A 19,315-nucleotide genomic window follows, 5' to 3' on the forward strand; every position below is an offset into this window, starting at 1 on the left:
GAGTTGCCGTGTTCCATTATGCACTCCAACCTCATAGTCTCTAGCTAAAAGATTCTAGATTTTCTTATATCTCTCTTCATTTTGTCTACTTACATATTTACACAATTACAACATCTCACGAGACTTCTTCCCTAGCTTTGCAAAGAAATAAACAAGAAAAAAAAGAACAAGACTAAAACAGAAAAGGGTCCAGATCAAGGTTACATTGTACCTCAAAAATCCATGTTAGTTCGGGAATTGAAGGCTCCAGTTGGCCAGATCTCCATCAAAAAGCCAAGCTATATTTTGCCAATTATTGTATCTCCTATGACATCTCCTGAGACCCAACGTTGTCGTTTTTCTTCCCTCTCTCTTTATGTACCGTAGGAAGTATACATCACGAGCATATAGAGCTTTTTAAAATACAACCTTCAAATACCCCCTTGGAACAGGATGCAGTCAGCAGTTACAATACCGGTTATGTATTGCCGACCCCAGCACATACATAAACCAGATTTACCAAATCTCATCGATCTTAGATTTTTGAAGCTAACGTGCCAACGTGCCCAGCAACGAAAGCCTCTAATCTAACTAAATAAAATACACCGCATCGTGAAATAGTATTAGTTTCGGGGGTCTTATCCACCCTTATCATAATAAACAAAAATGTCTCGAATACGTACGTAACTGTACTCCATAAAGCTTGTCCAACTAGCTACATAAGTACTTATGTCGGGACGAATTAAGCCTCGACTAAGACCAGTTCATGTAGTTATTCCGAATCAATATCGGTCTTTTTTTACCCCAGCTTGCCCAGATATAGTAACACCAACTATAATCCACCCAGTTAGGGAACCTCGAACTACCAGACTACCTAACATCCTTAACAGATGTTTTGAATATCGCCTCGACCCAAACAAGAATACCAAACATGTGATCAAGGCTCTCGTTCATGTTGCTACCTATTAAATAATCAGGCAACCAGTTAAACACAATACCCAAACCAACATTTCCTCGGGCAAAGTAACCCAATGCCCAATCAGAGAATATCTCTACAATAAATACAATAACACAATATGCCAACTCAGCAGTAAAAGAAGCAGTAGTTCGCTGCACTCATAGTTGTCCTGACCAGCGACCACGTCTCATACTAGCCCCCAAAGCCTCCAATAATGGAGCCAAGATCGCCAACCCCATAGCTGAAAACAGCCTTACGTACATACATGCCGAGATTTTCCATAGGTAACATATCTTAAAAATCAGGTAGAGCTGAAATTTGTAACACTCGAAAGGATATAAAAGACAAGATTAAATGCGTGAGATTTCGCCTTTTCGGGCAGGTGGATGAGTGGCGCATAATCAAGGCGCTGACATTGTCACCTTAGGTAGATATATGTAGCCCTTGTTTCGCGTCGAATTTTGTAGCACCTTATATAATCCGGTTTCCGCCGTAAAATCCTCGAATCTCAAGAGCCATACGACCGGAATCAAACCCCCTAAAATCCAAGACAAGACACAACACCAAAAGGAACCGACGAGAACAAGTTTCGACCCCATAGCCCTGTCGTGGGGGAACGCGTCCACCACCTACCTATCAAAAGAAGAAGAAAATGTGAGAGAAAGGCAAAGTTGGGCACCCGTCAACCTATCGTCCTTGCGTCTCGTGAGACCATAGCTGACCAATAAATACCGCCTCATGCTGTGTAAACGTAAATGGATAGTACGTCCACCTATTAAACGACATCTTGATTCGAGGGGGTTTGGAATATTTAATGGCTTACAAAGACACGTAATTATTTTCGAGATAGTGTGAGGCGTCGCCGGCGTCTTAGGTAACCACCTACGGTATGTCTTAATCTATTTTCGCAAATTGTCGTCGGATGTTAGCTGTATTACGTAGAACCCCTGATAAATCCCGGTTTTCGTAGGGCTGATTGGGAGGCACTGTGATTCATTTTCTGGACTTGGAATCATAGCTATCCCTTCTTATCACTATGAGTTTGTCCAAAACTTCACCCTTACACCTCGGACCGAACTCTCGATATCCACACGTTACTCAGCTTCGTTAAGTGTAAATCCTAGGTGGCAAGACCATATATCTCAATCAAATCCCACGCTTCACTTTCTCCTCGGCGACTACATCGTCACTTAACAACCACCCAATCAATAATTAATTCCCTCATCGTCATCCATCCCTTAATACACACAACCCATTTGCCGATCCCAAGCTTTCAACACAAATGATTGGAACCGGGTATTGGACATAACCCAACACCCTACCTCACCAATCTACAAGCTCGAAGCTTATCTAACCCATTCTTGCTTTCGGTGTTGAATATCAAGTCTCAGGATTCGTCGTAGGATTACTTAATCCTTACTAGCCACGGTGACGTTAGTTAGGTATGTATAGCTCCCTCGGTAAGACAAAGAAGCGTTCCCCTGGTTTCTAGAACACGATTCGCAAAGTAGATTTTGGATCCGTGGGGGTCATGTTTGTCTTCGATTGCTAGTTGAGGCGCAGACGTGGTTATCACGAACAGGCCGCTAAGCCTCAACGTCGGTAGAATACGGGATGTTGTTCAGTGGCAGAGCTTAAACTCGCTCCCGAATTCCTTTTTAATAAGGTACCTATCCAAGGAAGAGGCTCAAAGAAACATATTATTTACAAGCAGATTCGTCAATTGATGTATACCATCTCGGGCAGTGCATGCACGAGCATGAAAGAACACATCATGAAGTCCGCATATTATTGCGACACGAAGTATACCGACCTCAAAATCAACAATCACACATCCTTCCAAAATAGATACTTTAGACCGAAACCATAAATTCAATTGTATTTATCAACCTATGTAAGAGAGCACTCGCATCCATGATGAGTTCTGCATTCCAATAATCCGATGTCCTATGACGTGACCACCTCTACCAAGCCACCAATCGAGTGCCAAATAATTCAGATCTGCTTTTGTGAATCCCCCAAACACCAATATCCTCATGAGTATAGTGCGAGCTGAATTCCATGTGATTCATGAAATTGTTCTAGTAATGTACTTGTAGCCTTATATGGCTTAGTATTTCGTTATGCCTCTTAAGACCAAAAGGGTCGGTAAATAGGAGAGGCGGAGTAATGCTTGGTGGGGTTTTACAACTGCACAACGTTATTGAGCAGTCGGACCTCTTCGCCGGGCTTAAATGCCGGCAATCCTATGTACGGACACCCATCACAGCGGAAGGCATCTCCCAGCGAGCAGTTGCCACACGAACCAACCTTGCCCTTGACGGTGAAGTCAACCTCGTTCAAATCGCTAGATTCGAGCTTAAGTGACTGGAGTTGAGAATCAGCTTGCTTTCTCCTGGCTGCATCCTCAGCCTCGAGTTTCTGAGCCAGACCACAGGTGCAGTCCTTGCAAGCACGTCGTCGCTTGCCAACCTTAGGTACGCATTCCGCAGCTGTGATATGAATTAGAATCCATTCGATAGTACTTTGTAAATAGGGTATACATACGAATAGCGAGAGGTTTGTTTAGATCCTCCTCAGTGAGCAGGGTATCCTCATCGATCAACTCGTCGTCGTCATCCTCGGGAATACCAAAGTCATCGCTGAAGTCTACGAAACCAACACCAGCGGGTGTCGACTTGACAGCAGGAGGTACCATGTTCAGACTGGCATCTTTTCCATTCACTTGGTGGACCGTGACGTTCTTAACAGCAGGGCCGGCGGCACTTCTCTTCTTGTTCTTTCCAAAGCTCAGTTTGAGGGGGACGGCAGTAGCGGCACCATCACCGAGCTTCGTGAATCCGTCCGTTCCAGGCATTAGACCAGACAGCAGAGCCTCTCGCGCATCGGGTGCCTGGCTGTTCTGTGCCAGGGATCCATCTTGTGCCTGAATTTTGCCACCGGCCTTTAGTGTAGGTACGATCTTGGAAAACACCTCTCGATCGAGTAGGAGTGTGGATTCGGATCGGGTTCCGTCGGCGTCGGTCAGGACTAGAATGAGGTCGTACGTGGAGTCGGGGAGATTGACTAAGCCGGCAGAGAGGCGGTCAAGCATTTGCAAGTCGGTGACAGATCGATCGTGTGCGGCTAGAACTTCGTGTAATTTCTCTTCGTGACTAGCGATCGAGGGAGGGGCTAGAAGGAGGGTTCGAGGCGTAGAGGAGCCATTCTGGGTTGTGTTGGAACTCGGCGTGAAGACGTCGAAGTCTGAAGTGTTGTCGATTGTAACGATAGAGGGCGACATCGTGAAAGATCGATGCGCTCCCTGCGCTGACTCGTTGTGAAACTACGGTAGTATGGCGAGAATATTTTTGTTGGTCAATAGAGGGAGGCAATAATGTCGACGATGTAATTTTTATCGCGGGGTACGTCAGTACGAATGAGGGGCAACCAAAATCAAAGGCTTCTTTGTTAGTGGTGGAACCTTCAGAATTACACCAGAAAAACTCTCGCCGTTTCGTACTTGATTATAAAGTGGGAGTAGAAGTCGAAGTGAGGGTATGTTTGGATTACAAATTAAATCTGCGAGGTTCTCTTTGAGAAAGGGAGCGGAGATGTTGGGCAAGAAAAATAACCTAGGTAGATTAGTAAAAGTTAAGGCCTTTCACTATAATTACCGTGTGTAAAGTACTTTATGTAAGGTTCAATTAAATGTACTAGTATGGTGATACAAACATACATTTGTAAGTTAGCGCTTGTTCATCTCTATAAAATTTAGCTACTGTGACGAAATCTTTCTCCGCGCAGATGCTTATCAGATCCGATTGCGGCATGAATTGATAAACAGAACCCCGAACAGTGTCGGGTTTAACTTAAATCGATTCGCAACTTCGCTTATGGCCCACTTTCGTTAATAAGGATCACGAATCCTCGTATGCTGATTAGCTAACAGGCACCAGCTACCCCTGATTGGCTCAGATCGTTTCTGCGGTTGGCTGTGCCGCTGGTTCAAAGTTACCCTTCGAAACATCTCATTTTAACGACAAAAATTGTTATGTTGTCCGCAACTTCATGAATGTGTATTGTATCAAGAACAATTAACTGAGTTATTTGTTTATTGATCTGAATGTTAACGATACCATATTTAACACGCTCCGATGTTATTATATAATACTTTACGAAGACGCTCTATCATTGATTGGATACAAACGAGCAACGTTGAAAACATGATAACGATTTGATGAATAAGAAAGTCCTACTAGACTGTTAAAGAGCTCGCCTAAATAGCCAGTAATTTAGCTGGAAGTGAGGTTAATAAAGTGCTAGAAGGAGATGATTGCTTAGCTCGTACGTCCTAGGTAGGTATATCTTATGGCTCACTGCCAGTTTACTAGATCTTTACCCCAGACAAGGTCCGCAAAGGGGCGTAATAACCTGCAGTTTTTGGGCCAAGTTTCCTTTATCGCGTTTTGGCTCTTCCTCTCTTATCCCTGATTATTAGGATATGACTGATGGATATGTTCAAGATTATTGGGTATGACGAGTTGGTCAAACCTCCCAGCCGAACTCCGGTTGGCAATCCTGCAAATAGTAGCAGACACTTCAATGGGTCATATTGCTACATATGCCTCTGTGTGTTCAGAATGGCAAGAAGTTTTCGAAGCGAAAAGCTTTGAGCGAATTGTATTGTCCCAACGGCGAGTCCTGGAATTCGCGCAGATTGTTCAGGGGCCGAGAAGGAGGTTGGTCAAGCATATCTGGCTCCGGATCGAACTCAGCGATGACGACCATTCGAGTTATAAGACCATAAGTTTGCGCGAAATGGATTTTGAGGGGAGGGATAACTTCGTTGGTGTTATCAAGGTTCTCTTTACGACCCTTAGCGCTTGGGAGAGGCCTCGGGATCTGAATAAGGAGGGGCTAACACTTGAGTTTTGCGCATACTCCCCAAGTGACTCCGAACATATGCCTAAAGACCGCGATTTCGCGCACGACCCATATTCAGAGCCAGCTGAGGAGATTAGCGCCTTACCCAACCCACGCGAACATCCAGCGCCAACTCAACTTGACAGGGATAACCTTTTTAGAAACATATTTAGACTCACGAAGAGTTATGTGTCGATCATGTGGTTTAATAACGATTACGAATCGGCGGTGCTTCCCGAGGTGAACGTGGTCACCTCGTTCCTCATTCGACGGCAATATTATCGTAAATTCGACCCAAATGATATGTATTATATTTTGGTAAATTTGACCGGGCTGGAGAGTATTATTTACGAACCGCAACGAGAATGGATCACATCTCAATCTGAGTCCGATATATGTAAGTGGTCTTGTCCTTGAAGGGAGTGATAGGATGACGTACAGTACGATAAGCCTCTGACTATTTGTGTGGGTAGGTTATTGTAGGCTATTCGAATATATGCTGCCACCGTCGTTAAAACGACTTACCGTTTTTGAGAATTACGAGGAGGAATTAGCAGCTGTGATCGCTGCCCCCGGGGAAAGTGGACGTGTAAGAAGTCCGGAAGTCAGTCAGGCTTTGATGAGACGGAGCCAAGCCTTAGAACATCTATCTGCGGCTTTCATTATTGACGCAATGGACTTTCTTCGACCATTCTGGCCACCAGCCTCGCAACCCATTCCTTGGAGTTGGGCCAAGCTAAAAACGATAGCACTTACATCGCAAGTGTTAAAACCTGATAGTAATCGGGATCTTATCAGTTACTTATGCGAGGCGGCGGGTCTTGCGGCGAGAAACATGCCGAATCTTGAAATTATGGAAATTTGGAATGGAGATGGAGATAAGCACGGATCTATTTTTCGTTTTTGCAATGAGGAGATGGTTAGCACGATCACGTGGCAGAGTAATTGGGAGATGAAATTGGCAGAATGGGTCTTATCGTCGTGGCGCATTACGGTATATGAGACACGCCACCATAACAACTTAAGTGTCCGATACGCCAATCTGCCAATGGACGGCACGAGATTTCCAGCATCTGTCCTTCCGCACCTGAAGCTGAAAGACCAGGTTTTACATCCAGTGTCATTCCGCCAGATCCAGCTTATAGGAACATCGAGAAATAAGTAGCATTTCTTGGCGAGGATCAATCCCTATTTCATACGACGGGAATATCAGATTCAACCTTCGGACTACGATTTAGGTAGAAGGTAGTTAATAATTAATATTTATACTCATCTGACCCGAATGACCGACTGGGCCTACGTACTTGTCGGAGTTTATAAATTGCCGGAATCAGTATCGGAAATATTAGTGTCTATCAATTGGTAGTGATAGTGACTTGAATGTCCATTAAGAATCGTATTTCACTAAAAACCTGATATCGACCGAATCGATATCTCCTCCACTCTTCTGAAACAGACACTAATAGATAAAGCAGCGAGTAGATTATTGTCGTAACTCCTTGCGTTATTTACAACATGAATTCTTCAAGACGATCTCCATGATCGTCGATGATAGTACGGGAGATATAGGGAGGCGATATATGATTAGTTGAATGGCAGTTGCACAGTATTTACAGTTTGTCGAATACGGTTACTGCCCGAGCCGCTAATTAATGTGGACTTCCCCGCATTATTAACGCAGGTGCTCATCATCGTTCGGGACAAGAAATACTGTGCGTACAAGGACTCCCTGGGGTATTTAGTGGGTCTAAGTTTCCGTTTGGCTGCGTGTGACATAAACCTGCATGTCTCCTTTCCCGTGTTCCATCCAATGCTCCCATTCCCACATTAAACTCAAGCAATGTTCCCCTTTTACTATCTCTGAGGCTGAATTATAAGGGAATGTAGGGGATACGTTAGACTGCCGAGTCGTGGGAAATGGTATCCCCAACAAAAACCGGTGGGCTGCTATGGTATGATGCAATGGGAACACGAATTGGACCGGGCGTCTTTCGAAATGGAGACTTTTGGACAGTACCGGCGTGTTAGTGCATTTGAAGTTCCGGATTTGGCGGGTAAATTCTCGAGAGTTCGAGATCGACAAAGCATCAAGCCCCAAAATTATCGGGAATAGTTATCTCTATGCCTATCTTACCTAATTGCCTTTTTGCAGTTTATTCTCATTGGGTGTTTCTTATGCTTGATTTCTTACGACGTCTCTGCTCCCCATGAATCCTTCAAAACCAGGACCCCTTGTCTTTCCACCCCGCAAAAGTATTCGGTAATCGTTCCCGACCGTTCGAAAGTTAGTGCCCAGGTGGACAATGTGGAACAAGATGGAAAGCATGTATTGCGCTGCTGCTTGTTGGAGTGGGCAGCAGACCCCTTTTTGGTGGGGATTCTTGAACCTTCTTTGAGAGTCCGTTTGTGACTTCTCAGTTCTCTCAGTTCCGTCAAAGGAAAAAAAGGGAAGAGACGGAGAAGGCCGCGGTGGGGGAAGCTACCTGTTACCATTTTACTTTGTCTTTAACGTTTTGGATCAATTGAGCCAATTGTCCAATCATATCATCCGATTCCAGGTTCACACCACTGTGGACACCTAAAGCAACAGCACCTTAAAAGCTTGCATCAGTACATGTACAGGTCACGCGACTGGTCAATTTTCCTCAATTGCCCCATCAAAAAGATCAGCTCACCTCTATTAGTGGTTCCTCGTGGTTCACAACCGGAAGAAGGTCGTTCGAGAACTAATTACTATCGCGTGCCTCCCAGCCCTCCCTAGCTTCCTTGCCGATAAAGTTACCAAAACGACATTTGTATTGACCTCATATTACATACATACTTGTGGTACCTTTTTCTACTTAGTTACATACCTATGTATCCATATACGTACTGCGAATTAGGCAAGATATGAGCAATATGAGCATGTGTCCTGACTCAATTCAGGGGTGGAGGGGGAAGACCAGGAGACCACGAGGATGAGGAGGCCGCGATTCCCCAATTCCCAATTCGAACGTTTGGAATGTCTTATAAGCAGAGCTGCCCATCCATTGAGATTTCTTTCCAGTCTCCAACAAACCCAGACAGACAGACACACATCTCACACTCAGCCAAAGACATTGATGCAACCCAAGTTCTACGTCGACTAATAATCATCCAAAGCCACCCTACCTATATTACGTTCAGACGTTCCTCTATCCATCCACCCTTTATTTAATCCTTCGATCGCTGCCCTTTGAGTTAGTTCATTAAATCTGTACGACCAATCCTAGCTCTTAGACTGGACATCCTTGATATCTGCTTGTCTATTCAGATCGTCTTCATACATACATAGTTCTTCGCCCCTCCGCTGTCGGGTTTCTCTCCTGATCTTCTTCTTCTCTTCGTCTCCCATCTAGAAGTCATATACACAGGAGTTCATCGGCAATCATCATCTAGACTTGATTCTTTCTGTTTCTTGTCATTCCCCTACTCTTCAAATCCCATCAAAAGTAGGTTCATCCATAAGCCTAGGGATCCTCCCGATCCTATCCACCCCCGCATGATCCTCGCGTGACGTGCTCATCCCTTAACCCCCCTCCAGTATACATAACCCAGCTACAAACAACATCACCAGGTTGAAGACAAGTGTCGAAGACCTATAGCTTGTAGATGCCATCTAGAGCTTTTCATGCCATACGTGCTACATAATTGCTAACACGTGCTACCCTTCGTAGTGACTCGATCTCACAAGTACAACGACAAGGACCACGCTGGCCTAGCTGACGGCTCTGTATCCCCTCACGACAACGTGCCTAAGTTCTTCGCCAAGCACGGTTTCGATGGTGTCGACCCAAAGAAGACCAAGAAGAATGGTGGAGGCAAGGCCAATTGGTATGTCAAGCAATGTCTTATACCACTAGCCACATACGTCATTTGGACCATTGATACAGAATGCTGACTGGACATTCACAGGGGTCCCGCGGGTGCAGAAGTCGTCGATGAGAACTTCAACTTCGTCAATGCCCGACGTCGCTCCAACAGCAGCGGTTACTCCAACCACCTGATGGACTTCAAGACCAAGTTCGAGTTCAACGAACCCGAGCCTGTCTTCGAAGAGAGTCTCCACGGTCCGGAGCCTGAAGATGAAAACGCCCTTACCAAGACCGAGACTTCCTCTAGCGCGGGAAGCTCGTCGGACGAGAAGGACCAGAAGTAAATAAATTACTTCACCAATATATCTCTGGGCGGCGGAATAAATGTTCCTCAAGAATGGACATCGCCATCCCTACTTACTACCAACCCCTCTAATTGCTACCATTATGTGTGAACTATGACGAAAAAAACTGGGAAGGATTATTGAATGGGACCTTGTTACCTTTCAAACAAGGTTCAAAATCAAATATGGGAGGAATCTTCGGGGGCTATTATGACGAGATGTGAACACGTTCTCCTTCCGTGTTAGCTACCTACTACTTACTACCTACTACCTCTACCACTTATGTACACCGAGATAACTACAAGATCGGCGGACGGGGACGGTGCTCTTATAGGAGCAAATTTGAGGGAGCGCATATCACTTATGTACCATTAAACTATCACGACACAACGACATTGTCGACATTGGCTCTAAGATACGAGCTCAATTGTCATTGTATTACCACATACACTTCTCAGTCTTTATTATGCTTGTGATAATAGACTAATCTCTACCCAGGTTTGTGATACTTAGTTCGAGTTTACAATATTTGAAGAATATAATGCTTTTTTCCGGCCATCTGAGCACTCGGATAAACTATAGTTCATGCCGAGATATCTAACATATATCCGCTAGAGTCTCCCAGGAAGTAGTGGCACAAGAAAATTCCGAAGCGCATCCTCGGGCGATTTCTCCGGTTGACCTTCGACTTTCACCGAGTCGATACGGAATTTCCCTAGGTTGCACCGGCCGGAGCTATCACCTGGGAAATTGAGTACTATGTGCGGTTCATCCTCAGCCACGGCCGCGGTATTATCTTCGTGGTTTTGGATGAATGGGATTGAGTACGAGCGATTTGTTTTCGCTTCTTCAGCATTCTTTTGGAGTGCGTACGCGTCGTCGGTGTCCTGGGGTGATACATGGGTTATGATAATCCGCTTACGCACGCCGTTGCGGTCTCGGGATATGAACCATAAGGGTCCGAGGGCGCGGTACCGTTGGAGGATGGTGTTGAGGTGGGAGGGGAGGAGTTGAGAATCTGTTTTTGTGATTTTGGGGGCGTGGAGGAAGATGTTGGTTTGCTTTGATGCTCCTGTCTTTACGACTGTTCCCTCCTCGAGTAATTTGGCCCAGTATGCCTTAACTGCTTCTGAAGGCGGTTCTTCGGAGAGCGGTGGGACGTGGACGCCGGCTTGTAAATTGCGGATTAGGAGAGTAGCGCCTATAGGTGCTATGCGGTTGGTTAATATGTCGAGGGTTTCATTTTCGGGGATTGTTATGGGGGTGGAGCGTGCTAGGATTTTTCCTGCGTCGAAGTGTGTGTGGTCTAGTGTCTGTAGACTGACGCCTGTGGTTTGGCGGCCGGCGAGGAGGGCGTGCTGGAGGGGCGCGGGACCGCGGAGATCGGGGAGGTAGGATGGGTGGACGTTCAGCCCGCCGTATTGAGATTTGAGGAGCAGGCGTGGTGGCACGAAGAGTCCGAAAGATACGGCGATTATGAGGTTTGTTTTTTCGGGTGGCTGGGAGTGTTAGTTGGGATGGGGATGTGGTATGTGTAAGAAGTAGGAGAACCGGGAATCAGTTGGTGTGAATAGAGAACTTACATCCCATCCTGTAAACGTATCCCTCTCATGAATTGGTAGTTCGAGCTTCTCGGCTAGTGTTTTCAGTGGTGCTGTGTAATAGCAGACTTATTAGCCTTACTGTCTGGCATGCCTTCATTACGAAATCACGTCTATCTAGAAACATGCTTATATACACGCAAAATGATGAAAAATGAGACTTACGATGTTGAATAACCTTATACCCCCTTCCCGTACGCTTCCCTGGCCTCACTACAACGTCAATCGACCGGATGAGATCTGGATTGCGTATGTGTTCGGAGAACAACGCCTCGAGCGCCGCGCAGCTGAATTTGTCAGTGCCGCAAAAGAGGATGTGCAAGGGATCGGATTTCTTCTTTTGCCTTCCACTGCTTGATTCTTCATTTGTGTTCTCTGTAAAGGCAATGGGGTCGGTGGTGGTATTGCTGTAGCTTCTGATCTGACGGTGTCGGTGACATTCGCACAGTATTGAAGTAGATGTCTTTACTAATGTTCGTGGGTGTGTTGCACTGCTGAAGAGCCGAGGAGAGAAAGCATTTGCTTTTGCTGGCGAATGCGCGAGTGAGCGCCATGGCTTTGCACAGCGGGTCGCTGCGCTGGCTTGTCGGAGTAGAGGCTGCATTTTGATGCTCCCTTCAATTTAGTCTTGCTTCCATTGATTGATATCTCGATATCTCTCCCTTGTTATATAATTTTCTCCCTGAAATGGTTCGAGTAGGTAGTGCGTAGCTAAGTTGTATAACTCATTCTCATCGACTTGCTGCTATTCAAGATTCTGTGAATGAGGTACAACTCATTGTTGAGGTTCAACCACCTCGATTTTCCAACCAAAGCAAGACAGCAAATGTGATCAGGCAATTATGCAGAGGTGATTATCTGAGGAAAATAAATTTGCTTCTTATTAATATACTCTTACCAAGTCTTGTGAATAGTTGGGATTTGCTTTTGCATTGACGAGATCCAGTTAGCTGGAGCTCGAAGTGAGAAACTTGACGATGAAATAAATGGCTTGGCATTGTGTAACCGTTCCGTACGTTATCTAACACTGACGGAACTGGCTACTACGCCGTCCTCACTTCAACACTCCTTTACCAAGTCTAATAACTACGAAAACACCCGATAACAATGTCATTTTTACAATAGAAAATAGCAAGTGAAGTAATGAATGAAATTTGTCTAAAGTTTTATGTATTTACCTCGGTACATAAATCTTGCTGTTTAAACTTGATCCGAACCCTTCATGTTTGATTTGAGATTCCGTAAATAACACGCTAAACCCACCGTATAATCATCCAAACCGTTCGCGACGGTATTCCCACTACTATGAGCATCAATTAAAACAGATCTTCATGAGAAGTAGTTGTGAACATGATGGTTGATGAACATTATATCTTTCATTATCATATGTAAATACATTTTCAGTTTATTCTGCGCAATTAACTGAAAAGGGTATAAGAATGCATCGTCGATGAAACAACAATCCTCCTCAACGCCTTGAACATAGCCCCTTCTAAGCCGCCATGAATGCATATTGGGTATATAGATCCGACACCTCTCATAAAAATAGAAATACAATTTGAGATTATAGACGAGCAGTAAGGGGGAGGCGATACGACTCAAAATGATCTCTCCTACGTGATAGAATGCCTCGCTTGGCGTGCTATCGCAACTCGTCGCATTCCATGCTCCCAAAAGTCGGGTATGCAGGGCTCTCGTCATTTATGTCCGACCAAGAATACGGCGGAGATGGAAGCTTCCTTCTCCTAGATTTTCATAGTAACCCGATCCTTCTCCAGAATAGCGCTGCTACCCAAGACTGACCTGAAGAGCGCGTTCGGCGAAAATTAGGACTGTCCTCGAGTCCAGTCCTAGCAATTGACCCGACCTAGGCATCAACGATAATATTTATAATCGTTGAGTAAACCCCAGCCTATCCATCGCGACTCGATTCTTATATCTGCAACTAGCGCCGTAAGCGACCCAGCCGTATCCGACGGAACCGTTGCTATTGGATTATACGACGGACCCGTTCGCATTCGGGGATGACGTGATAGAATTCCGTTCGGGGTTAATATGCCCCCCTCTGAATAATCAAAAAAAGTCCTATCCATTCACACTATCCGCCTATCGTCTTCGGGATGTAGGGCTTGGAACCCATGGAGGTCGAAATGCGCAAATTCGTCGTCATCGGATCTCACGCTTGGCATTGGGTTTGAGGTTACGATTGGTTCCATGCTATATGAACTACCTTCTAGACTATCATTTGATAGAGTGGCGCGCCCCATGCGCGCGTGAGGTAGTTGTGGTGATACAGGATCTGGAGTAGGACCAGGGAGGCTGGGTTGTCGCCATGAACGGGGTTCCTTTTCGTTTCGAGTGCCGGGCCAGCTGAATGATGCTTTTCGGGTGGTGTTGCTCCAGCTTGAGGTTGCTCGACTGGTCCATGTTTTGAGGCGTGAGGAGAAGACGTTGAATAGGGGACTGAAGGTTGCTGCACAGGCGCAGATGAGACCTGTGTTAACTTCGAGAATGGAGAAGGTAAAGCTGATGCCGGCCCACCTATGATACTAATTAGTAACTGAATGGCATGCAAGAAAGGATAGTAAATAATTGAAGCGCATACCAAGGACGGTCATAGATTAGCATGTTATATGTCGAGATGGCCCAGCGGACACAGGCAACCATCCAAGCACTAGCATACCTATCTGTTAGTGAGTTCCCATGGAGCACGTTACGTGCAACTTACACCAAGCCGCTACTTAGCGCAAGACTAAGGCCAATCTTTTGCTTCGTCGTTTGGAATTGCAACCTCCATATCATCGTTAGGGGTAAAATGCCGATGATGAGATCACTTGTCATGTGTCCCGCTCCATACGCGATATTCGCCGCAACAGTATTTATGCAGTGTCCAGGTAGTTTCGAATCCCACTTCTTCGCGATAGGGTGGCAACCCAGAAATTCGGTAAGGGCGTTACACGTTAGGTAGCCGAGAGTGTAGAATAAGGTGATATAACAAGCTATCCTGAACTTATTGTTGACTCCGAAGATCTGTATGTATAATAACAACAGCGCGCTCTTGAAACCGGCCAGGCTTAATACGTAAAATTCGGATGATATGCCGATCCAGAGATAGTATTCTGAATTCAGTTCGGGCGTAAATTGCCATATGTGTAAACCCATACCGTGGTATGTCGCATTAGCCATCAGCACGGCGTGTGCTATAACGGTGAGCATCGTCCCCGCAACTACGTCTGGTCCTATTTGTAAGTATAGATCTGGCAGAGCCTTTCAGAGAAAAACGTACAGTCGTCTATGGTCCACGATTTCCTTACTATGTAGTATCGGCAGTAGAATCTTGCTGCTACGAAGGAGAAAGTGATGAAAGGCATAATGACGGCCGTCCTCCACACATGGATGCCATTTTCGGCGGGAAGTTTCGGCACTACGGCATTTTCGCTCATATTGAGACGAGGTGAAAAGGAAAAATTAGAACAGAAAAATGTACAACTCCTCACGCCAAAAACAAGTAACACAGAGAATGAGATGAAAAGAGGGTAGGGCTGAAGTTATAAAAATGCTTCACTTCATCCCACCTAAGACGGGCGAGGTGAAGGTTGCATCGGATGCGATGCACATGAGGTTTCTATTGCTGGGCTTCCCCCTCCGTTTTGAACGAATCATCATGTTACAATATTCCTTTTTGCTTTGGAAGTGTGCCAGTTTCTTAGAGAGGTGTGTTAGGTGTAACCTAAAGGCGCGGCAGCGTTACGACATAGGGCAAGGATGTGCATCCCGCGAATCGTGGGAGCGACATGTTTAGCTTAGGACCTTGCCACTGTTCTTCCCAGGTGCCAAACCATTGGAAGTCCTGCAGTAGACCATAGGGCTAGATCGGGAGGGGGCAGTATGTAGACGAAGAGTGCACGACTCCGCCACCTCCACTCTTACTCTCGGATCGTTGAGACATTCCGCACGTATTAGGACGGAGATGATTGTGAAAATACGTCTAGAATCAGAATCATTTGGCTGATCTTCATAGGTCTCAACATCGTTTGATTATATAAGTTCCGACATCTCGTTAACTCGTCTGCCTGTGCAGGATGGGTGTCACGAAAGACCCCGTGTCAGATTCTAGATCATACTGCAGAATCCTTCGGGGATAGTGGTCCGATCTAAGATTCTCAACACACTCGACGGATACTTATTTCAACGGCAAGCATTGAAACGGGGGCAATGGAGATTTGGTTTTTTCTTGTTTTTTTCCCCCTCGTGCAACCCATTAGGGTTGTATCTATTCCAATAACATCCCCGCATCCGCTACGAAAAAAAAAATGAATAGGGAATAGAGAGGTAGTATTCGGCGGTCAATGGTGGCTCATGCGACATCGAATAGGAGTGTCTCGATGTCTCGCTACTGTGAAACTTGGAAATAGGGGTAAATGCTACGAAACAACATGGTTGATAAGGTTGTGCATGGCTAGTACCATGTATACATTGAAATTTTGATCGGAGTAATTAATAATTATGAAGCAATTTATCAGTTGCTTCCAATGATAGAAATGGGCAATATGTATGGTTGAGAGGAAGAAGCGACATGAAAGTCCGGGGAAAGAAACTGGCCGGGACAACAATGTTAGATGATATTTGTCATAGGCCAATGGAATCACGTATCTAGACCCAGTTCAATATCTCCGGTCCGTTCCATTAGTGGGTTTTCGAAGCTCTTTGGGTAGCACAAAGACCCAGGCAGACTTAGCGGCGGGTATAAATATCCCAATACGGAAAGGATAATTATCATAAATGGTACCTAATTATAGGAATGGTATAGGGCCAATAATGCTTCGGATGAACGTAAATTGGAGGCTAATATATCGACGATAACCCTTTTCTTAGAATCCTAGATATATTACTGTTGAAGACTCATCATACTAGCTTGAATAAAGTGCCTACTCTAAGATTATATGGAATCTATGCATCGGTTGCTTTTGCATTTCCATATACCGTCTCCACAAATAATGGGAATAGAATCAATCTAACTTGAAATGGTAATGAGCTTAGATGGAGCTGTGGCATCGTCGGGACTGTTATCGATAGATATGTGGCCGTCTTAGTTTCCAAACTCCGGACCAATGAATGTCACGGAACATCCGAGACAGATATCCACATGTGCTTAGGATGGCTGACGGTTTCGCTGTTGGAAATTTCATTGTGGTAGTGTTGGGAACGGCAGTGTCGCACACCACTTTCCCACGACTACCTATTACCTACCTAGGTAGGTGACACTATTGGTGTTGCTTTATCATGTCTACTAAAATCCAATGTTAAGATACGAGATCAAGGCTGAGGAAATGTGGAAAATGAGGGAAGATAAAACCTCCACTCCTTTCTTCAAGTTCACTATTGTCAAGTTTACACTGCGCCGTCAATTACTGACGACCAAGGCCGAGCTCCTGGATAAAAATAGAAGCAGCCTTTTCGCCGACAGCCAGAGCGGTATTGTTTGTATTCGCAGCCACTGTCTTCGGTATAATGCTCAAATCTGCAATCTTCAGCCCTTCGACACCGTAAACACTTAGACATTGGTCTACGACGCCGTATTCGTCGCGCGGTGCCATCTTGCATGTGCCTAGGGAGTGCCAAGCCGAGCTGACGTGATCGCGCGCCCATTCGTCAATGATGGAGTCGTCTTCTGCCGAGTACTCGATATCTTGCACCTCCACAAGCGGACCGTCTGGCGCGATACACGCGGCTTTGGAACTTGCGGGGAACGGTGGATGACCGCTTGATAGTTCGCCGCGGAATAAAGACATCCGCCGGGCAACTTCTCGTTGCTTCTTGTAGGCCCAGCGGTGTTTCTTAAGGTCAATTCCCTTTTTGTCCGCAAAGAAACCTGTGTCGAAATCGAGAGAATCTGTCGGCCTCGGGCCCGTTATGTGGACATGTCCTCGCGAGAACGGGTACGTGGTAAACGTCGAGATGCCAAAGTATTGCCCTGGTGGGATGCCGATAGGTTCGCCAGGGAAACTAATGTTACTCATTAGCTAGGCGTTCCGGTGGGGGAAGTTCGTACGTAAGGTGCACAGAGACGCAGATGAACTCACCAATTAACCAACGCCATCATCATCAGTGGTTTGTTAGGGCTGTCTTTAAATTCTTCGTTCCAGACTTCCTTGAAGACAGGACCCAGCGATTCGACGTCCTTGTCCGTGGGACGGAGCTTACAGGTTACATCCTGTGCATTCCAGCCCAAGATTTTGGCGTCATTCTGAATCAACTCCGTAGGATTTAGGCTGCCGTTTAGGATCCCGTCGATAGTTTCATCAGGGTTAAGGTTTGATTTGTAAGGATATAGGAGCAGGTGATGATCATCGTACTGATGGCCCACTCCAGGGACATCCGCAACGACTTCTGCGATACCTGCACGGCGAATGATGTTGGGCTTACCGATACCGGATCTCTCTAATATGGCTGGTGTGCCAAAGGCGCCAGCCGAGACGATGACCATATTTCTCGCATTCACGGTGCGGTCGGCGGCGCCTTCGGCTTTTGGCTGGTACACTATACCGCTTGCTTTCTTCCCTTGGAATAGAACGTGCACGACTTGGGATTCAACAAGTACATGAAGACCAGGGCGTACACCATCTTGGAGCAGGGGTTTTAGGTACCTGGAAGCTGTGTCCTGGCGCTTGCCATCAGGAGAAATGAACCTGACCGCGCGCTGAACCCCATTGCAGGTATCCATACTTCCAAGGTCTTCTTTCTCGGGCCACCCGACTTTATTCATGGCAGAAATGAAGTCATCTTGACATCTCTTCCCGATAAAGGTGCCACTAGATACATGGATCGGACCATTGGAACCGTGTCGATCCATTGAGCCAGGTCCATGATACGTCTCCGACTGAGATGAGTCAGTTGGGTGATATTTAGCTTGACACGAGTGATAATAGGGCTTATCACACCTTCTTGAGATATGGCAACATCTCATCGGCGGTCCAGCCTGGAATTTTCCAAGAATCCCAATCATCGCGTTGGGCTCGGCTGTACATCATCATGTTGATGGATGAGCCACCGCCGAGTACGGCGCCAGTGGGAATAACAATCTCACGACCACCTAGATTCTCCGATGGTTGGCTTTTGTAGAATGCAGTAGTTGTGGCACTCGGCGTGAGATTGCTTAGGAAGAAAGCGGGATAGTCGACCGCGGGATTGCCGGCACCGTCAGGCCCCGCTTCAACGACCAAGACTGAGAGATTCGGATCGGCTTCGGCAAGTCGCGCGGCTACAATGCAACCGGCGGTGCCTCCTGTGAAGCGTTAATCAATCGCATGGCCTTGGGCATAGGGGAAACGCCATGAAACTGACCACCCGCGATGATGGCGTCCACAGTCTGGATGTCATCGGGTAATTCTCTGTACAGTCCCATTTTCGGCGATGGATATTTTGAAGATACGATGCGCTAGTTTTGCTTTGACTAATAGAAAATTAGGTAGGAAGTAGTGGTAAAGCAACTTGATAGGCGATTCGGGGCAGAGGACATCTGTATCTGCGCTGGGGAGCTGACGCACAAATAAGCAAACCAACGTTGAACGATTGAAGAAGCGCGTGAAGCCCCTATTCAGGCCAACATATCTGACTGCCCAGGTAGGCTCTGAGTTCTGAGTGTTACACGGTCCGGTTCAGCAAGGGATAAGGCTCCAGGTGGGGGCACGGCTA

At 46.0% G+C, this 19,315-nt stretch overlaps 6 protein-coding genes across 6 annotated transcripts; 2 read left to right on the forward strand and 4 right to left on the reverse strand.

The window, feature by feature from the left end:
* Nucleotides 1–2,787: 2,787 nt before the first annotated feature.
* F4822DRAFT_398505 (DUF689-domain-containing protein) lies at nt 2,788–4,671 on the reverse strand. The gene is made up of 2 exons (XM_051457700.1): nt 3,485–4,671; nt 2,788–3,429 (listed from the first exon to the last, which is right to left on the reverse strand). Exons 1-2 carry the CDS (start codon nt 4,218–4,220, stop codon nt 3,122–3,124), a joined length of 1,044 nt encoding a protein of 347 aa, XP_051315266.1. The 5' UTR covers nt 4,221–4,671; the 3' UTR covers nt 2,788–3,121.
* A 263-nt stretch (nt 4,672–4,934) lies between these two features.
* On the forward strand, nt 4,935–7,383 carry F4822DRAFT_398509 (uncharacterized protein). The gene is made up of 2 exons (XM_051457701.1): nt 4,935–6,239; nt 6,316–7,383. Exons 1-2 carry the CDS (start codon nt 5,453–5,455, stop codon nt 7,005–7,007), a joined length of 1,479 nt encoding a protein of 492 aa, XP_051315267.1. The 5' UTR covers nt 4,935–5,452; the 3' UTR covers nt 7,008–7,383.
* A 455-nt stretch (nt 7,384–7,838) lies between these two features.
* Nucleotides 7,839–10,019, forward strand: F4822DRAFT_427843 (uncharacterized protein; the record flags this gene model as incomplete). Its single annotated transcript, XM_051460804.1, has 3 exons — nt 7,839–7,896; nt 9,538–9,694; nt 9,776–10,019. 3 exons carry the CDS (start codon nt 7,839–7,841, stop codon nt 10,017–10,019), a joined length of 459 nt encoding a protein of 152 aa, XP_051315268.1.
* Nucleotides 10,020–10,480: 461 nt separating this feature from the next.
* F4822DRAFT_398513 (Formyltransferase) lies at nt 10,481–12,591 on the reverse strand. Its single transcript, XM_051457702.1, has 3 exons — nt 11,786–12,591; nt 11,603–11,673; nt 10,481–11,518 (listed from the first exon to the last, which is right to left on the reverse strand). Exons 1-3 carry the CDS (start codon nt 12,222–12,224, stop codon nt 10,631–10,633), a joined length of 1,398 nt encoding a protein of 465 aa, XP_051315269.1. The 5' UTR covers nt 12,225–12,591; the 3' UTR covers nt 10,481–10,630.
* Nucleotides 12,592–13,713: 1,122 nt separating this feature from the next.
* F4822DRAFT_427845 (uncharacterized protein) lies at nt 13,714–15,063 on the reverse strand (the record flags this gene model as incomplete). Its single annotated transcript, XM_051460805.1, has 4 exons — nt 13,714–14,161; nt 14,226–14,294; nt 14,349–14,853; nt 14,907–15,063. The coding sequence occupies 4 exons, from the start codon at nt 15,061–15,063 to the stop codon at nt 13,714–13,716; spliced, it is 1,179 nt and encodes a 392-aa protein (XP_051315270.1).
* A 1,686-nt stretch (nt 15,064–16,749) lies between these two features.
* On the reverse strand, nt 16,750–19,025 carry F4822DRAFT_442766 (alcohol oxidase; the record flags this gene model as incomplete). Its single annotated transcript, XM_051463031.1, has 4 exons — nt 16,750–17,626; nt 17,704–18,500; nt 18,562–18,905; nt 18,965–19,025. 4 exons carry the CDS (start codon nt 19,023–19,025, stop codon nt 17,029–17,031), a joined length of 1,800 nt encoding a protein of 599 aa, XP_051315271.1. The 3' UTR covers nt 16,750–17,028.
* Nucleotides 19,026–19,315: the final 290 nt, after the last annotated feature.

This window comes from Hypoxylon trugodes (assembly GCF_022578975.1).
Source record: "Hypoxylon trugodes strain CBS 135444 unplaced genomic scaffold F4822scaffold_4, whole genome shotgun sequence".
In the NCBI taxonomy this organism is placed as follows: Eukaryota; Fungi; Ascomycota; class Sordariomycetes; order Xylariales; family Hypoxylaceae; genus Hypoxylon; species Hypoxylon trugodes.

Excerpts from the sequence above, each read along its gene's own strand:
- F4822DRAFT_398509 (XM_051457701.1), top strand. The coding sequence starts at position 5,453 with ATGACGAGTTGGTCAAACCTCCCAGCCGAACTCCGGTTGGCAATCCTG. Across the intron at positions 6,240-6,315 it reads TCAATCTGAGTCCGATATAT|GTTATTGTAGGCTATTCGAA; the intron begins GTAAGTGGTCTT and ends TTGTGTGGGTAG.
- F4822DRAFT_398505 (XM_051457700.1), bottom strand. The coding sequence starts at position 4,220 with ATGTCGCCCTCTATCGTTACAATCGACAACACTTCAGACTTCGACGTC. Across the intron at positions 3,430-3,484 it reads AAACAAACCTCTCGCTATTC|CTGCGGAATGCGTACCTAAG; the intron begins GTATGTATACCC and ends TTCATATCACAG.
- F4822DRAFT_398513 (XM_051457702.1), bottom strand. The coding sequence starts at position 12,224 with ATGCAGCCTCTACTCCGACAAGCCAGCGCAGCGACCCGCTGTGCAAAG. Across the intron at positions 11,674-11,785 it reads GTATAAGGTTATTCAACATC|CACCACTGAAAACACTAGCC; the intron begins GTAAGTCTCATT and ends GCTATTACACAG. Across the intron at positions 11,519-11,602 it reads ATACGTTTACAGGATGGGAT|CCACCCGAAAAAACAAACCT; the intron begins GTAAGTTCTCTA and ends TAACACTCCCAG.